Source organism: Palaemon carinicauda, chromosome 8, assembly GCF_036898095.1.
Source record: "Palaemon carinicauda isolate YSFRI2023 chromosome 8, ASM3689809v2, whole genome shotgun sequence".
In the NCBI taxonomy this organism is placed as follows: Eukaryota; Metazoa; Arthropoda; class Malacostraca; order Decapoda; family Palaemonidae; genus Palaemon; species Palaemon carinicauda.
The window spans coordinates 94,117,612-94,131,049 of NC_090732.1; the positions used below are offsets into that span (position 1 = coordinate 94,117,612).

Genomic DNA, 13,438 nt, shown 5'->3' on the forward strand with positions numbered 1-13,438 from the left:
CTTGTAGATATGATGATGATGATGATGTAGATATCACTTCTGAGGATTAATTAGCTTCTGCAAATGCATTTTATTCCTTGAACATACCAATATGTGGCTAGCTGTGCATTAATGCCTGAATATTAGCCATTTTCTGGCTCTCTGAGGAAAAAGGTTAATGATATCTGGATCCAAGCAAGATATCCCCAAGTCTGCTGTGGAAGGTTGGGCTGAAGAGCAGATGGAATAAAAATGATGAGTCACAACTGTTACACCAAAGAAAATAGTCTCTTTTAAGAGAGAATAATAAATGTTTCCCTCAGCAACACAAACATCAGCTAGTTGGGTGAAAGACAGAGAAAACATTCGAGTATACTGGCTGATCAGCAGGCAAGATGAGATGGGTTTTTAAATAAAACTCACAGGCACAACTTAGGAGACTGCTGACTGAGGCAAGTCTCACAAAAATAGTAAGCCCAAGAGTAAGTATTGTCAGTCAGCACAACAGAGCTTACACAGTAAAAGTTTTCTGAACCTTGACTTATGCAATTCTAGTAAACACAGATTTCTATCTATGAAAATAAGGCAGTCTATGATTAGTAAGTTAATATATAAAAAACAAAATTTAAATCATAGTACTTCTCAATCTTCAAAGGCAAATTGAATAGTTCACTATATAGTTAAGGCATATTAAAAAAAAAAATAAATAAATAAATAAATAAATAAATAAAATAAAATAAAAAAATAAAAATAAAAACTTTGTTCTGTGTATTTAATACTTACATCTGCGAGGATATGGGTACACAATCCTATAGACAAAGAAGAACAATGATGTCAATGAAGATAGTGTGAATCTCAAAGGCAGGGTCAAAAGGTAGTATCCACCCCTAAACAACGTGGAAAGAAAACCCCCTTGATTAGAATTTCTGTTGACTGTTTCTCTCTCTTCAGAATCTCTTTCCTCATCTATATTTCTTCCATTTGCTAATCCTCTGCTGTTTACTGTATCCCAGTTATGATGTTCATGACCTTCCTGTTAAAAGAAATTTAGAACAAATATAAATAAAAAAAGTTTACACATGTATTGGGTTCACATAATACACTACAATGTTTACTGCTCAATCAGGATATACCTAGAAATACAAGAAACATTAACTTTCAAGGATTCTACTTCCTGGCATATATTTTTCTCTTTATGACCAATTTGAGGACCCTACGAGCATAAATTTTTTAACAAAACTAATTATTAATTGGCCTAATATAGATTTTAGAGCAAAACTAATTAATGCATTTCTATACTTGCTCAAATTTCATATATTTGTAAAATATTTCTTGAAGCATAAGTTTCTTGACAATAAAAATTTAAAAACCTGTCTCAGAGCATTATAGATACCAGACACATAAAAAAAAACTTACTGTGCCACTGTCAGTACACAGGCCTGCTATGTTCTACTCCCTTTTCTCTAAAGTTGAGAGAAAACTTGTAAGAAATCCTCATAAAAAATCATAGCCTCTGTAAGTGAGGTAGTGGGAGGAAAATCATATGAACTACAGGTAAGTATTGAAAAAATCTATTTTTTCAAAATTGTTTATTGCAATTAATCTTTCCCAGATTTAACAAAGTTGGCTACCCTTTTATAGGGATGGAGCAACAGCATCAAACTAAAACAAACAATAAAAGTAGTTCCTTGGTTCACAAGTAACTTTGAATACGAGGAAATCGGTAAATGAGAATACAAATTCTATTTGGTTTACGAGTACTGTATCAATCTGAGAGCAAAAAAAAATCCATTTGTATGCACACATTTTGTGGAAAAGCAAAACAAATTTGGAGACAATTTTTACTTTTCCTAGCATACACAGCTGGAGCTATTTATAGGGGGTATTACTTGTCGGCAAAACTGAAAGACTAGCTAACATAATTTTAGTGAGGGATAACTACCCCCATCTGCTAGTAGACCCACTACCCCGCTTACTCACACCAGTTAGCAGAGTAACCATTTTTGCTTTCTGGCAGGACTTCTTGGGGGACAAGGTGGCAGGCCAATTTGCATAAATAGCTCCAGGTTTATATACTAGGAAAAATACAAATTATCTCGAAATTTATTTGTTCCAGCGCAAATACAAACCCTTCGCTGTTTATCGGGGGGGGGGGGACTTACTCTTAGGAGGGAGGAAGTCCTACCAACTGGCCTTGGCTATGACCCAGGGTTCTCTCTATTTCGATCTATGATCGAACTAGAAGAAACCCTACCCTAACTAAATCCAATGTTACTACAAAGTAAAGTACTGATTGCAGCATGCAGAAGCTTGTATGAGAGAGACTATTCGCTTGTCTTTATGTATGAACTCGAGTACAAGCCTGAGTTCTGAAGACTTACCCAATACCCTCCCTCAAGAGGTATTGGGGACGTAACAAAGTATTATGTAAAATACTCAGGATGCACAAGGGAAATGAGTCTTACCTGCAGAGAGGTGAGGTCAGCTATTCTGTGGGTGTGCGGTGCTGTTTTTCCCAGGGGGGAGAAGGTGAAAGGAAGAAAGGAGCCAGACATTCTTTCTCATTCACCCCAGACTATCCCGGGTAACCTCAGCCCTCAACCCTCTGCTACTTGTCCAGCAAGGAGCTTGAAGAATATAGACCACTATGAAAAGGTTTCCATGTTCCTGTAGTTATGTCTTGCAGGTAGTGGGCAGTGAAGGTCGTCTGATGCTTCCACAAGCCAGCTTGCAGTACCTGTGCCACAGAGAAGTTTTTCTTGAACGGCAGGGACGTTGCAATGACCCTGACGTCATGAACTCTGGGTCAATTGGACGGAAGAGGGTCTGAATTGAGAGCATTATCAATCACTTCCATGATCTAAGAGGAAATTGTATTTCTCGAGACCCTCTTCTTGACCTTCCCCGTGCTAACAAAAAGCACTTGCACTTGGGGCCGAGCAGCTGCTGTTCTTTTTAATTAACACCTCAGACTCTTTACTGGACAAAATAACGGTTGACCTGGATCTTCTCTTAAACGAAGACTCTATCTGGAATGGGCCAAACTTGGAGTCCAGCACACCAGGATTTTAAGTCTTAGAAACAAACTCAGGGACGTAGCTGAGGATTACTTCTCCCCATCTCCTGGAGTGGGAGATGTCAGCAGAGAGACCGTGTAGTTCATTGACTTTCTTGGCCGAATCCAACGCGAGCAGGAACACCGTCTTCCAAGTGAGGTGGCGGTCGGAGGCCTGGCGTAATGTTTCATAAGGGGGGCCCTTCAGAGACCAAAGGACCCGAACCACGTTCCAAGGAGGAGGTCTAAGCTCTGACTGGGGACAAGTAAGCTCGTAACTACATTTGAGCAAAGAAAATTCCAACGAGGAGGAAACATCAACTCCTTTCAGTCTAAAGGCGAGACTCAAGGCTGAGCGGTAGCCTTTGACTGCCAAGACCAAGAGAAGCATTTCTTCCCAAAGGTATACAAGGAACTCCGCTATATAATTGGAACAGTAGCATCGAGGGGAGAGATACCCCTTCCACGACACCAACCACAGAAAACTGACCACTTTGCCTGGTAGACTGCCTCTGTGGATTTTCGGAGGTGTCCAGCCATTTCTTTTTTGCAACTGGTTGCAAAAAGCCTCTCTGTGTGAGGAGGTGCTGCACAGTCTCCAGGCGTGAAGCCAAAGTAAAGATACGGTTCTGTGGAAGAGGCTGGCATGTGGTTGTTTGAGCAGATCGTGCCGTGGAGAGAGCTATCTCGTAATATCTGTGAGGAGTTGCAGAAGGTCAGGGAACCACTGTGCATGATAAGTCATTTGCAAGTTGGTGCTTGCTCGTACCTGGTTGAGGAATTTTCACATCAGACAGAACGGGGGAAATGCGTTTATCCACCGTTGTTGAAAAGCATCCTGCCAAAGAGCTTGGGGATCCGGGACTGGGGAGCAGTATAACCGGAGCCTGAAATTCAGGGCCGTTGCGAATAGATCCATAGTCGGGGAACACCCACAAAGTCAGGACTTTGTTGGCAATCAGAGGATACAAAGACCACTCGGTGCCAACTATCCGAGTCACTCTGCTCAGCTTGTCTGCTAGCACATTCCTCTTGCTTGGAATGAAAGAGCTGATAGGGTCACCAGGTTGTCTTCTGCCCATCTGAGTATCTCTACTGCAAGATGGCATAGCTGCTGCAAAAATGTACTGCCCTGTTTGTTCTGATAAGCTACCAAGGTGTTGTTGCTCATCAACAACACAGAGTGCCCCGCCAGGACCTGGTGGAACTCTTAGAGGGCCAGGAAGGCTGCCCTCATTTCTAGGAGATTTATGTCCTGGTACCTTTCTGATTCAGACCACTGGCCAGAGATGTAATGATGCAGCACATGGGGCCCCCACCCTTTGTTTGATGCATCTGAAAAGAGCATAAACTCCCAGGGAGAGACAAGAAGATCGACCCCTTTGCAGAGGTTCGGATCCCCCAGACACCATCTGAGATCCGACAGTTCCTCTAGACCTATTCGAACTAGATGATCCCCGGAATCGCTGGATTGATTCCACTGGGATTTCAGATGCCACTGGAGAGACCTCATCCTGAGGTGACTGTTGGGAACCAGTTGGGTCAGAAAAGAAAGGTGACCGAGAAGGCGAAGCCAACTCTGCGCTGGGAGCCCCTCCCGCCTGCTGAAGGACTGTGCTATCTTCCTCAGCCTCTGAATTCTTTCATCTGATGGGAAAGCTTTGTGCCTTAGGGTGTCTATGTGCATGCCTAAGTATACAAGTTCTTGAGAGGGAAGCAGATGAGACCTCAAGGTTTACCATGATCCCCAGATCCTGGCAAAACCTTAGAAGCTCACCTCGGTGGCTGAGAAGAACCACCTCTGAGTCTGCCAGAATCAGCTAGTCGTCTAAGTATCTTAGGAAACAGATGCCGACTCTGTGAGCCCAAGATGACACTAGAGCGAGCACTCTCATGAAGACCTGGGGTGCTGTGGAAAGACTAAAACACAGCACCATGAAATGGTAATGCTTTTGGTTCAGCATAAATGTTAGATACTTCCTAGAAGAAAAATGGATTGGGATCTAGAAATATGTATCCATCAGATCTAGAGTGCACATGTACTGCGGTCTTATCGGTTGTCTAATATTGTCGGCTGTCTCCATTCTGAACGGGGTCTGTTCGACAAACCTGTTCGGAGTTGAGAGGTCGATGACTGGTCTCAAGCCTCCAAACGCTTTTCTCACAGGAAAGAGTCGCCTGTAAAAGCCTGGGGACCCGACTAGGACCTCTTGGAGAGCCCCCTTCTCCAACATGGTCTGGACTTCTGTCCTGAGAGCACACTCCGGTGCAGATCCCTTCGCATAGGAGTTCAATGGAAGAGGCACTCAAGTCAGTAGAGGGAGAGAGAGAGTGAGTGGGACGCTATACCCTGAATGATTCACCTTGACCGCCCAGGACTCAGCCCCGTGGTCAGAGCCTACGCCTTGTCATGACCTCCTTGGGTTCCGTCTCCTCTCGAGGTGCTGGTTCATCCCGCAATCTCACGAAGCATTCTGGTTAAGCCGAAATGTTCGGCTAGAATTGGAGATCTTCGAGGGGTTTGGGCCCCATCTTCTCAGAGATATAAAGTTTCCCATTCATCATGGGCATATACTCCGCATACCTCCAGGGGTTGGTTTCGGAGCATTGGGGTAGGTCAGAGAGACTGACATGCTTGTGAGAGCCGCTTTTCGAGCGTTGCGCTTCTCTGACTTCCCTCCTCATCTCTTGCTGTTCCCTGCGCATCGTTTCCATCATTATCTGCAGCTGTGCCATGAGTGCTTCGCCCTTGATTAACAGCGGGTCCGATTGAGGAGTTGGGGCCAAAGATGTTGACGGCACAGGTTGATATGCCGTCACAGAAAACTGAAGGTCTTTCGTCAACTGAAGGTCTTTCGTCATTGTCGATACGGATCCTTCTTCCTCCTCGGGTGGCTGAGCCACCTCTTCTTCAGGATTTTCTTGTAGAAGATCCTTTTCGGTGTCTCAGGACACTTCTGACATCCGTTCTTGATGGATGTCCATGCCTTCGAGAGCCTTGTTGATGTCAGCCTCTATCGTCAGTTGTATGAAGGGAGGCTTGACCTGAGACGAGGCACAACCGCGTCGGATTGGGCCTTAGGGAACAGAAGGCTTATCATCGCTTCGTTTGGCAGGTAAGGTCCCGGAGAGTTCTTCTGGAACCCTCTTACCCACCTTCGAAGCGTTTCCCTCGCAGTATCCCTAGACTCCATCGTCTGAGGATCACCGAAACCACCGGTCATCAAGGCCGAGCAGACGGTGCAACCCTTCGGATCCCAATACCTCAGGGTTTCAGTTGCGATGGAGCAGGAGGCATGAGACCTGCACATCTCGTGGCCACAAAAGTCCCTGCTTTTGTGGTTGCAGTACATGACTGCACACTTCACCTTAGCCTCCCCCTGCAAGGAAAGAAAGAGTGAAATGAGTATGGGGTAATTTATCACACTGATAAATATATTCACATGCATTAAATAGTAATCATTACTATCATTAATATAGCTTAGGATAGTAAGCTAGAAAGGAAATAGGAAGGACACATATCTGTGTTTCCTGTCCAGCCAAACGCTGTGACCTCCCTTAATATTAATATATTTAATTTCTTTATCAGGGAGAATACATGGTGGAATAGCTCTAGTACATAAAGCTGGAGTCAGTGTATACTAACACTAACTCCACCACAAGTAAAATATTAATACTGTAGGGTAATTATTGGTGTTCCGATGATCTAGGATACATCAGAATGTTGAAGGAATGCTTCACCTCAACATTTGCTAAGAGGTCTCAAAAATGGACTGTGAAAGGATACACATAGTATGTTGGAAATTCATATTACTGTATTATTATATACTGTAGTTTTCTAACTGCTGTATTGTTATACTGCAGGAATACTGGCTACTGTATTGTCTTATACTGTAGTTCTGCCAGTATACTACCGGGTTAGGCTAGTACCTGGTGGCACTAGCCGACAGAGAGAGAGAAAGAATGGAGAGAAGGACTATCGTATTATTATAGTTTAGTACAATAATAGGGTTGTAGGGACTACTGTCTCTACTGCCTTCTTTCCAGAATGAGGATTCAAATGGAAGGGAAGAGAATGTATTGATTCTAGCTTCCATCTAGCCACAATTTCTGTTGCAGGGTGCACTGCCGGTTACAGGGTTTGCGGATGGCAGTCCAAGGGAGGACTGAAGAATTCTCAAAGTTGTACTGGGTTTCCCACCGGCAGCCATCAGGCCCGGCTCAACCTTTCCAGGAGCATTGCTTCCGTTAGGGAGATAGTCAAAGCAGCAACCTAACCGCCTTTGTAGGAGCCCGGCCGGTAACGCAGTCAGCCCGGCAAGCGGGGTGATTGTACAATACCGACCACAAGAATTGTGACGACTAAAGGACAGAAGGGGAGGGGTAACAGATTTTGAGCGAAGTGAAAAATCTATTTTTGGGTGAGATAGCCATGTCGTCCTGATGGAAGGTTCATTTAAGTAGCTTCCTAGGGTATATTTGACTACATTGATATTCCCAGAGAAATTATATTTTCATTATAAAACAAATTCTTGAACATACTTACCCAGTGGATATATATATAGCTTAAGTCTCTGATGTCACGGCAGAAATTCAAAACTCGCAGCAATCGCAGATTGGGTAGCTAGGTGTACTACTAGCGCCACCACTCGCCAGGTAACTGGAACCATTCCAGGAGTCCTCAGATCTTCCATGCCCATAGGTCTCTAGAGGGGAGGAAGGGAGGGAGTTTAATTATATATATCCACCGGGTAAGTATGTTAAAAAATTTATTTTATAATGAAAATATCATTTTTAAACATCTGACCTAGCCGGTGAATATATATATACTGTAGCTGATTGACACCCTTGGTGGAGGATTAGAGACCCGCTAAAACATTATTGGAATATTACTCAAGAGTTTTATAAAACAAACTTAAGGGTTCGTACCTGATAAGAAAGCTGACTTTTATGATTCGCTGCCTCATTAGTCCGCTATCCTTATGAGATCCAGCGATCCACTCAGGGGGATGAAAGACCTCTAGGAGCTATCAAAAACGGTGAAAATACCTCACTATGACAGGACCTCAACCAATACCCTTGTTCTGGGTGCTCTCAAGAAACAAGTTTGACCACCTGCTAAAATCAATGATTGCGGAAGGCTGTCAACCAGTCTCCACAAACAACCATAAAATACAATAGTTTCAAGAGAAGAAAAAAGGTATTAGGATTAGGGGAATGTAGTGGTAGAGCTTTCACCCACTACTGCACTCGCTGCTACGAATGGTCCCAAAGTGTAGCAGTCCTCGTTAAGAGTCTGGACACGTTTCAAATAATGTGAGGCAAACACAGACTCACTCCTCCAAAAGGTTGTGACCATAATGCTCTGTAAGGATCGATTTTGCTTGAAAGCCACAAAAGTTGCCACAGCTCTGACTTCATGTGTCTTCACTTTCAGCAGTTTGAGGTCTGCCTCACCACAGTGAGTGTGAGCCTCTCTAATCAAGAGCCTGATAAAATATGATAAGGCATTCTTTGACATTGGTAAGGAGGGCTTCTTAACCGAACACCATAGAGCTTCAGACTTGCCTCGCAATTTTTTTAGTTTTGTCTAGATAAAATTTAAGTGCTCTTACGCACAAGACCTTCTCCATTTCTTCACCAACCACATCTGAAAGGTTTGGAATCTCGAAAGACTTTGGCCATGGATGAGAAGGACGTTCATTCTTGGCCAGGAAACCAAACTGTAAGGAGCATATAGCCTTACTATTACTGAAGCCAATATTTTTACTAAAAGCATGAACCTCCCTGACTCTTTTAGCTGTTGCCAGACTCACTAAGAAAAGCATCTTTAAGGTGAGATCTTTAAAAGAGGCTAAGTGTAAGGGCTCTAACTTATCACTCATAAGAAACTTCAGGACAACATCCAGATTCCAAGCTGGTAATTCTAGTTGATACTCCTTAGAGGTCTCAAAGGATTTGAGAAGATCTTGAAGGTCTTTGTTGTTAAAGAGGTCCAAGTTCCTGTGCCTGAAGACGGCCACTAGCATGCTCCTATAATCTTTAATGGTAGAGGAGGAAAACTTGCGTTTTCTCCTAAGGTGTAAAAGGAAGTCAGCGATTTGGGTCAGAGAGGTACTGGATGAGGAAACTGAGTTGACTTTGCACCAATCTCGAAAAACCTCGTATTTGGACTGGTAGACCTTGATGGTAGAGGTCCTCCTTGCTCTAGCGATAGCTTTAGCTGCCTCCTTCGAAAAGCCTCTAGCTCTTGTGAGTTTTTCGATAGTCTGAAGGCAGTTAGACGTAGAGCTCGGAGGTTTTGATGGAACCCTTTCAAATGCGGTTGTCAGAGAAGATCTCTCCACATTAGTAGGCTTCTTGGCATGTCCACCATCCATTGAAGTACCTCAGTGAACCATTCTCTTGATGGCCAGAGGGGAGCAACTAGAGTCAATCTGGTTCCCTCGTGAGAGACAAACTTCTATAAGACTTTGTACAGGACTTTGAAGGGGGAGAACGCGTACAAATCCAGGAGAGACCAGTCCAGCAGGAAAACGTCGATGTGGATTGCTTCTAGATCTGGTACTGGAGAGCAGTACGTTTGAAGCCTCTTCGTTCTTGAGGTTGCAAATAGGTCTATGGATGGACGACCCCAAATCTGCCAAAGTTTCTTGCAAACCTCCTGATGCAGTGTCCATTCCGTGGGAATGACTTTGTATCTTCTGCTGAGGCTATCTGCCATCACGTTCCTCTCTCCTTGGATGAACCTTGTGAGTAAGGTGACGTTCCTTTCCTTCGCCCAAACTAGAAGCTCCCTTGCAGTCTCGTAAAGGGACTTCGAGTGGGTACCGCCTTGTTTGGAAATGTAGGCCAACGCTGTGGTGTTGTCTGCATTTACTTGCACTTCTTTGTTCAGAATCGACCTTTCAAAACCTTGAAGGGCTAACAGGACTGCTAATAGCTCCTTCTGGTTGATGTGGAGGCTCTCTTGGTCTTTTGTCCACAGACCCGAGCACTCCAGTTTGCCTAGTGTTGCTCCCCACCCCGAGTCCAAAGCGTCGGAACACAACATAAGGTCTGGGCTCCTTTGTTCTAGTGAGAGGCCCTCCTGAAGTTTGGTTGAGTCGTTCCACCACTATAGGCAACCCTTGACAGACTCTGGAAGTGGAATACTTTCTGTCTCTAGGCCCTTCTCCTTGTCCCAATAGTGATTGAGATGAAATTGAAGAGGGCGGACATTTAGTCTTCCTAGGGAGACAAACTGCTCCAGTGAGGAGAGTGTTCCCAGCAGACTCATCCACTATCTCACAGAACAATTCCTTTTCCCTAGAAAAAGACGAATCTTTAGGAGGGCTTGTTCTATCCTCGTGGGTGATGGAAAAGCCCAAAAAAGTAGACTCTGAATCTCCATCCCCAAATAAAGTGTCTTCTGGGACGGGATCAGTTGGGACTTCTCTATGTTGACAAGAAAACCCAGTTCCTTTGCTAATGTCAATGTCATTCTGAGATCCTCCAGACAGCAATTGAAGGAAGACGCCCTGAGTAACCAGTCGTCCAGATACAGGGAGGCTCTGATACCTGTTGAATGCAGGAAGCTTGCCACAATTAGCATAAGCTTTGTAAAAATAAGAGGAGCGGTGCTGAGGCCGAAACACAAGACCGGAAACACGAGGGTAACGCGATCCTTGAATGCTTTAAAGCCAGAGGCTTTGGCTTCTTCTTTGAACAGGAAAGTTCGCGACGGCATTCTCTTCCAAAACAAGCCGGTCTCATCCATATTAAACACTTGTTCCGGCTTGTATCCACCTTCGGCGATAATATTCTTGAACGTCTCGTTCGCGTAAGTTTCAGCAGCGGCAGTGTCAGCGGAAGCAGCCTCGCCATGCAGGGAAACGCTTTTCAGGCCGAAGCGTTTCTGAAACTTCGCAAACCATCCTTTGCTGGCGGAAAAACGTTGTTTCTGAGGCTGGGAATCAGTGAATGTCCCTGGTTGAGGTTCATCTACTGTACATCATCATCTTCTTCAGCATGGTCGCCATCGTCGTCTTGAGGTTCCTTTGCCGCAAAATTCTCATACAAGCTCAAAGCCTTGGTTCGGATGGTGTTTGTATCCAAGGCTATGTTCTTCTTCCGGCAGTCGGCAATCCACACTGCTAAAGCACCTTCCATGCGTACAATCATTTTATTACGAGTGGTAACGACTCGCTTCGCTGATCTGCTAAAGGTGATGGTAGCCGTCTTTCTAATGTTCGCCTCGTCCTTCTTGATATAGCGAACGGTGGATTTGTTGACTCCAAAATGGCGGGCTGCGGCCACGTAACTTCTACCGTCATTTAACATATCGAGAAGCGTCACCTTCTCAGCAATCGTCATCATCTTTCAGTGGCGTTTAGGCTCACTACCAGCCTTAGTAGAAGCAGAACGCTTGGGAGCCATTGTACAGTAGGGTTTAACAGAAAGTTCAACAAAAAGTTCAACTTAAAACAGTCACGCACAGCACAGATTAAAGTTCACAATAACTTAGCAACATCTACACAGCGATACGGCGGGAGACAAAGTGACTGCGAAAAGATGCTGCGGGTTGGAGAAGCGGTCAAAACACCAATCACAGGCTAGATTACAAAACTTGGGTTCTGATTCGTCATCTATCAGCGCTTGAACCAATCACAATCCGTCTTATATGCTACGTAGGTTACCAATTCAAAGTACAAGGTACCCTATGTATACAGTAATAATAATAATAATGATAATAATAATAATAATAAATAATGATAATAATAATAATAATAATGATAATAATAATAATTTTAATAACAACAACAACAACAATAATAATAATAATAATAATAATAATAATAATAATACAGCTTTACGTACGCTATTTTACGCTTGTTTTGTTGTAGGATATCTCTCTCTCTCTCTCTCTCTCTCTCTCTCTCTCTCTCTCTCTCTCTCTCTCTCTCTCTCTCTCTCTCGTACGCTTATTCGAGATGTGATTTTTGCAACAAAGAATTTTATTGGATGCAGTACTACGTAGTATACATACAAAAGATTCATGGAAAAGATGCACATCCATTACATTTGTAGTACAGTAGTAGCCATCAGCAGCCTTACACCATTCTAATATGGTATGACTGCATCTGATTTGCGTTTCATGTTCGATTTAATTTTACTACGTACTGTATACTGAATTATCGTATGATCACATTCTCTTTTCGTGTTTTATTTCTTTCTGTACTGAATTATATGTCATATGTAATGCAATGAACAATCAGTAAGAGCAGATATTACTAATTACAGTATTAATGGAATTACAGGTAACGAAATATCGTATTTGGGGTCTTCAGATATCGCGGTATTTTCGAAATTTCCGGAAAATCCACGATATGTTTATTTATATGGGTTATGAGAAAAATCCGCGAAGTGGTGAATCCGCGATGGTCGAACCGCGAAGTAGCGAGGGCTCACTGTAACATCCTTTCATGCTCCTTCGCCTCCTTCAGATTGCATCTCACCCGCTCTTCGCTCTAAGCGGTCTTTGAGCGGTAGAGAGGAAGAACTTATGATTAGTGTTTCACAAGACTCTAATTTTAAGATGTTGCAAGAAATGCAGCAGAAACTTTCATCTTTTATGAAAAGCTACCAACCGACTGAATCCTCCTCTCTTAACACTAAAGGGCGCAAGGCGGAGAGTCGGCGAACGCTTGGTGATAAAGTTTCTAAACGTTTTGAGTGTACTACTACGCACAGAGATGATTGGGAAAGTAAACTTTCTTCACGAAAGGCTGATCTCTCGGGCTTTCAGGAAGTCGAGTGTTCTCCTTATTGAGCTGCTGTTCATGCGCATAGCAGTGATTGTGATCGTTCTGCTGAAAGCGCTTTCAAGTGTTCAGCTAGGCATAATGTCGAGCGTGCTCTTGAGCGTCCTCCCGTTGAGCGTTCAACAGAACGCGAGCGTCCTCCACAACGTGACGTTGAGCGTAATGTCAGGAGTTCAACAGAACACGAGCGTCCTCCAGAGCGTGACGTAGAGCGTCCTCCCATCGAGCGTTCAGCTGAACGCGAGCGTGACCCCAGGCGTCCTCTCATTGAGCATTCAATGGAACGCAAGCGTTCTTACATCGACCACCCTCTTGTATGCGATGCAGAACCACAAACATCTAGACAGGACTTTGAACTTAATGCAACGGTTCATAACTCTGAACGCGCAGATCGAGAGTGTTCTGAGGAGCAGCGAGACTTGTTATCAGAGGAGGAAGTTGATGTTCCTCTTTCACCTTCCGAACCCTTTGAGGAAATATCTGACGATGAGGACTCTAAATCTTTTCATCATTCAGTAGACTTAAAAAAGCTAATGAAGATTTTTCATGTTGAGTTCCTAGAGTCTTTTATTCCTGTGGCTCCACGATCGTCTCTATCAGA

General features: G+C 43.8%; 1 protein-coding gene across 1 annotated transcript in view; it reads right to left on the reverse strand.

Moving 5' to 3' along the window:
- Faf2 (Fas-associated factor 2) overlaps positions 1-13,438 on the reverse strand; it is a 135,246-nt gene that overhangs the window by 76,408 nt on the left and 45,400 nt on the right. Inside the window, exon 3 of the mRNA XM_068378761.1 lies at positions 763-1,012. Within this exon, the coding sequence (XP_068234862.1) occupies positions 763-1,012 (250 nt within the window). The remainder of the gene's footprint in view (positions 1-762; positions 1,013-13,438) is intronic.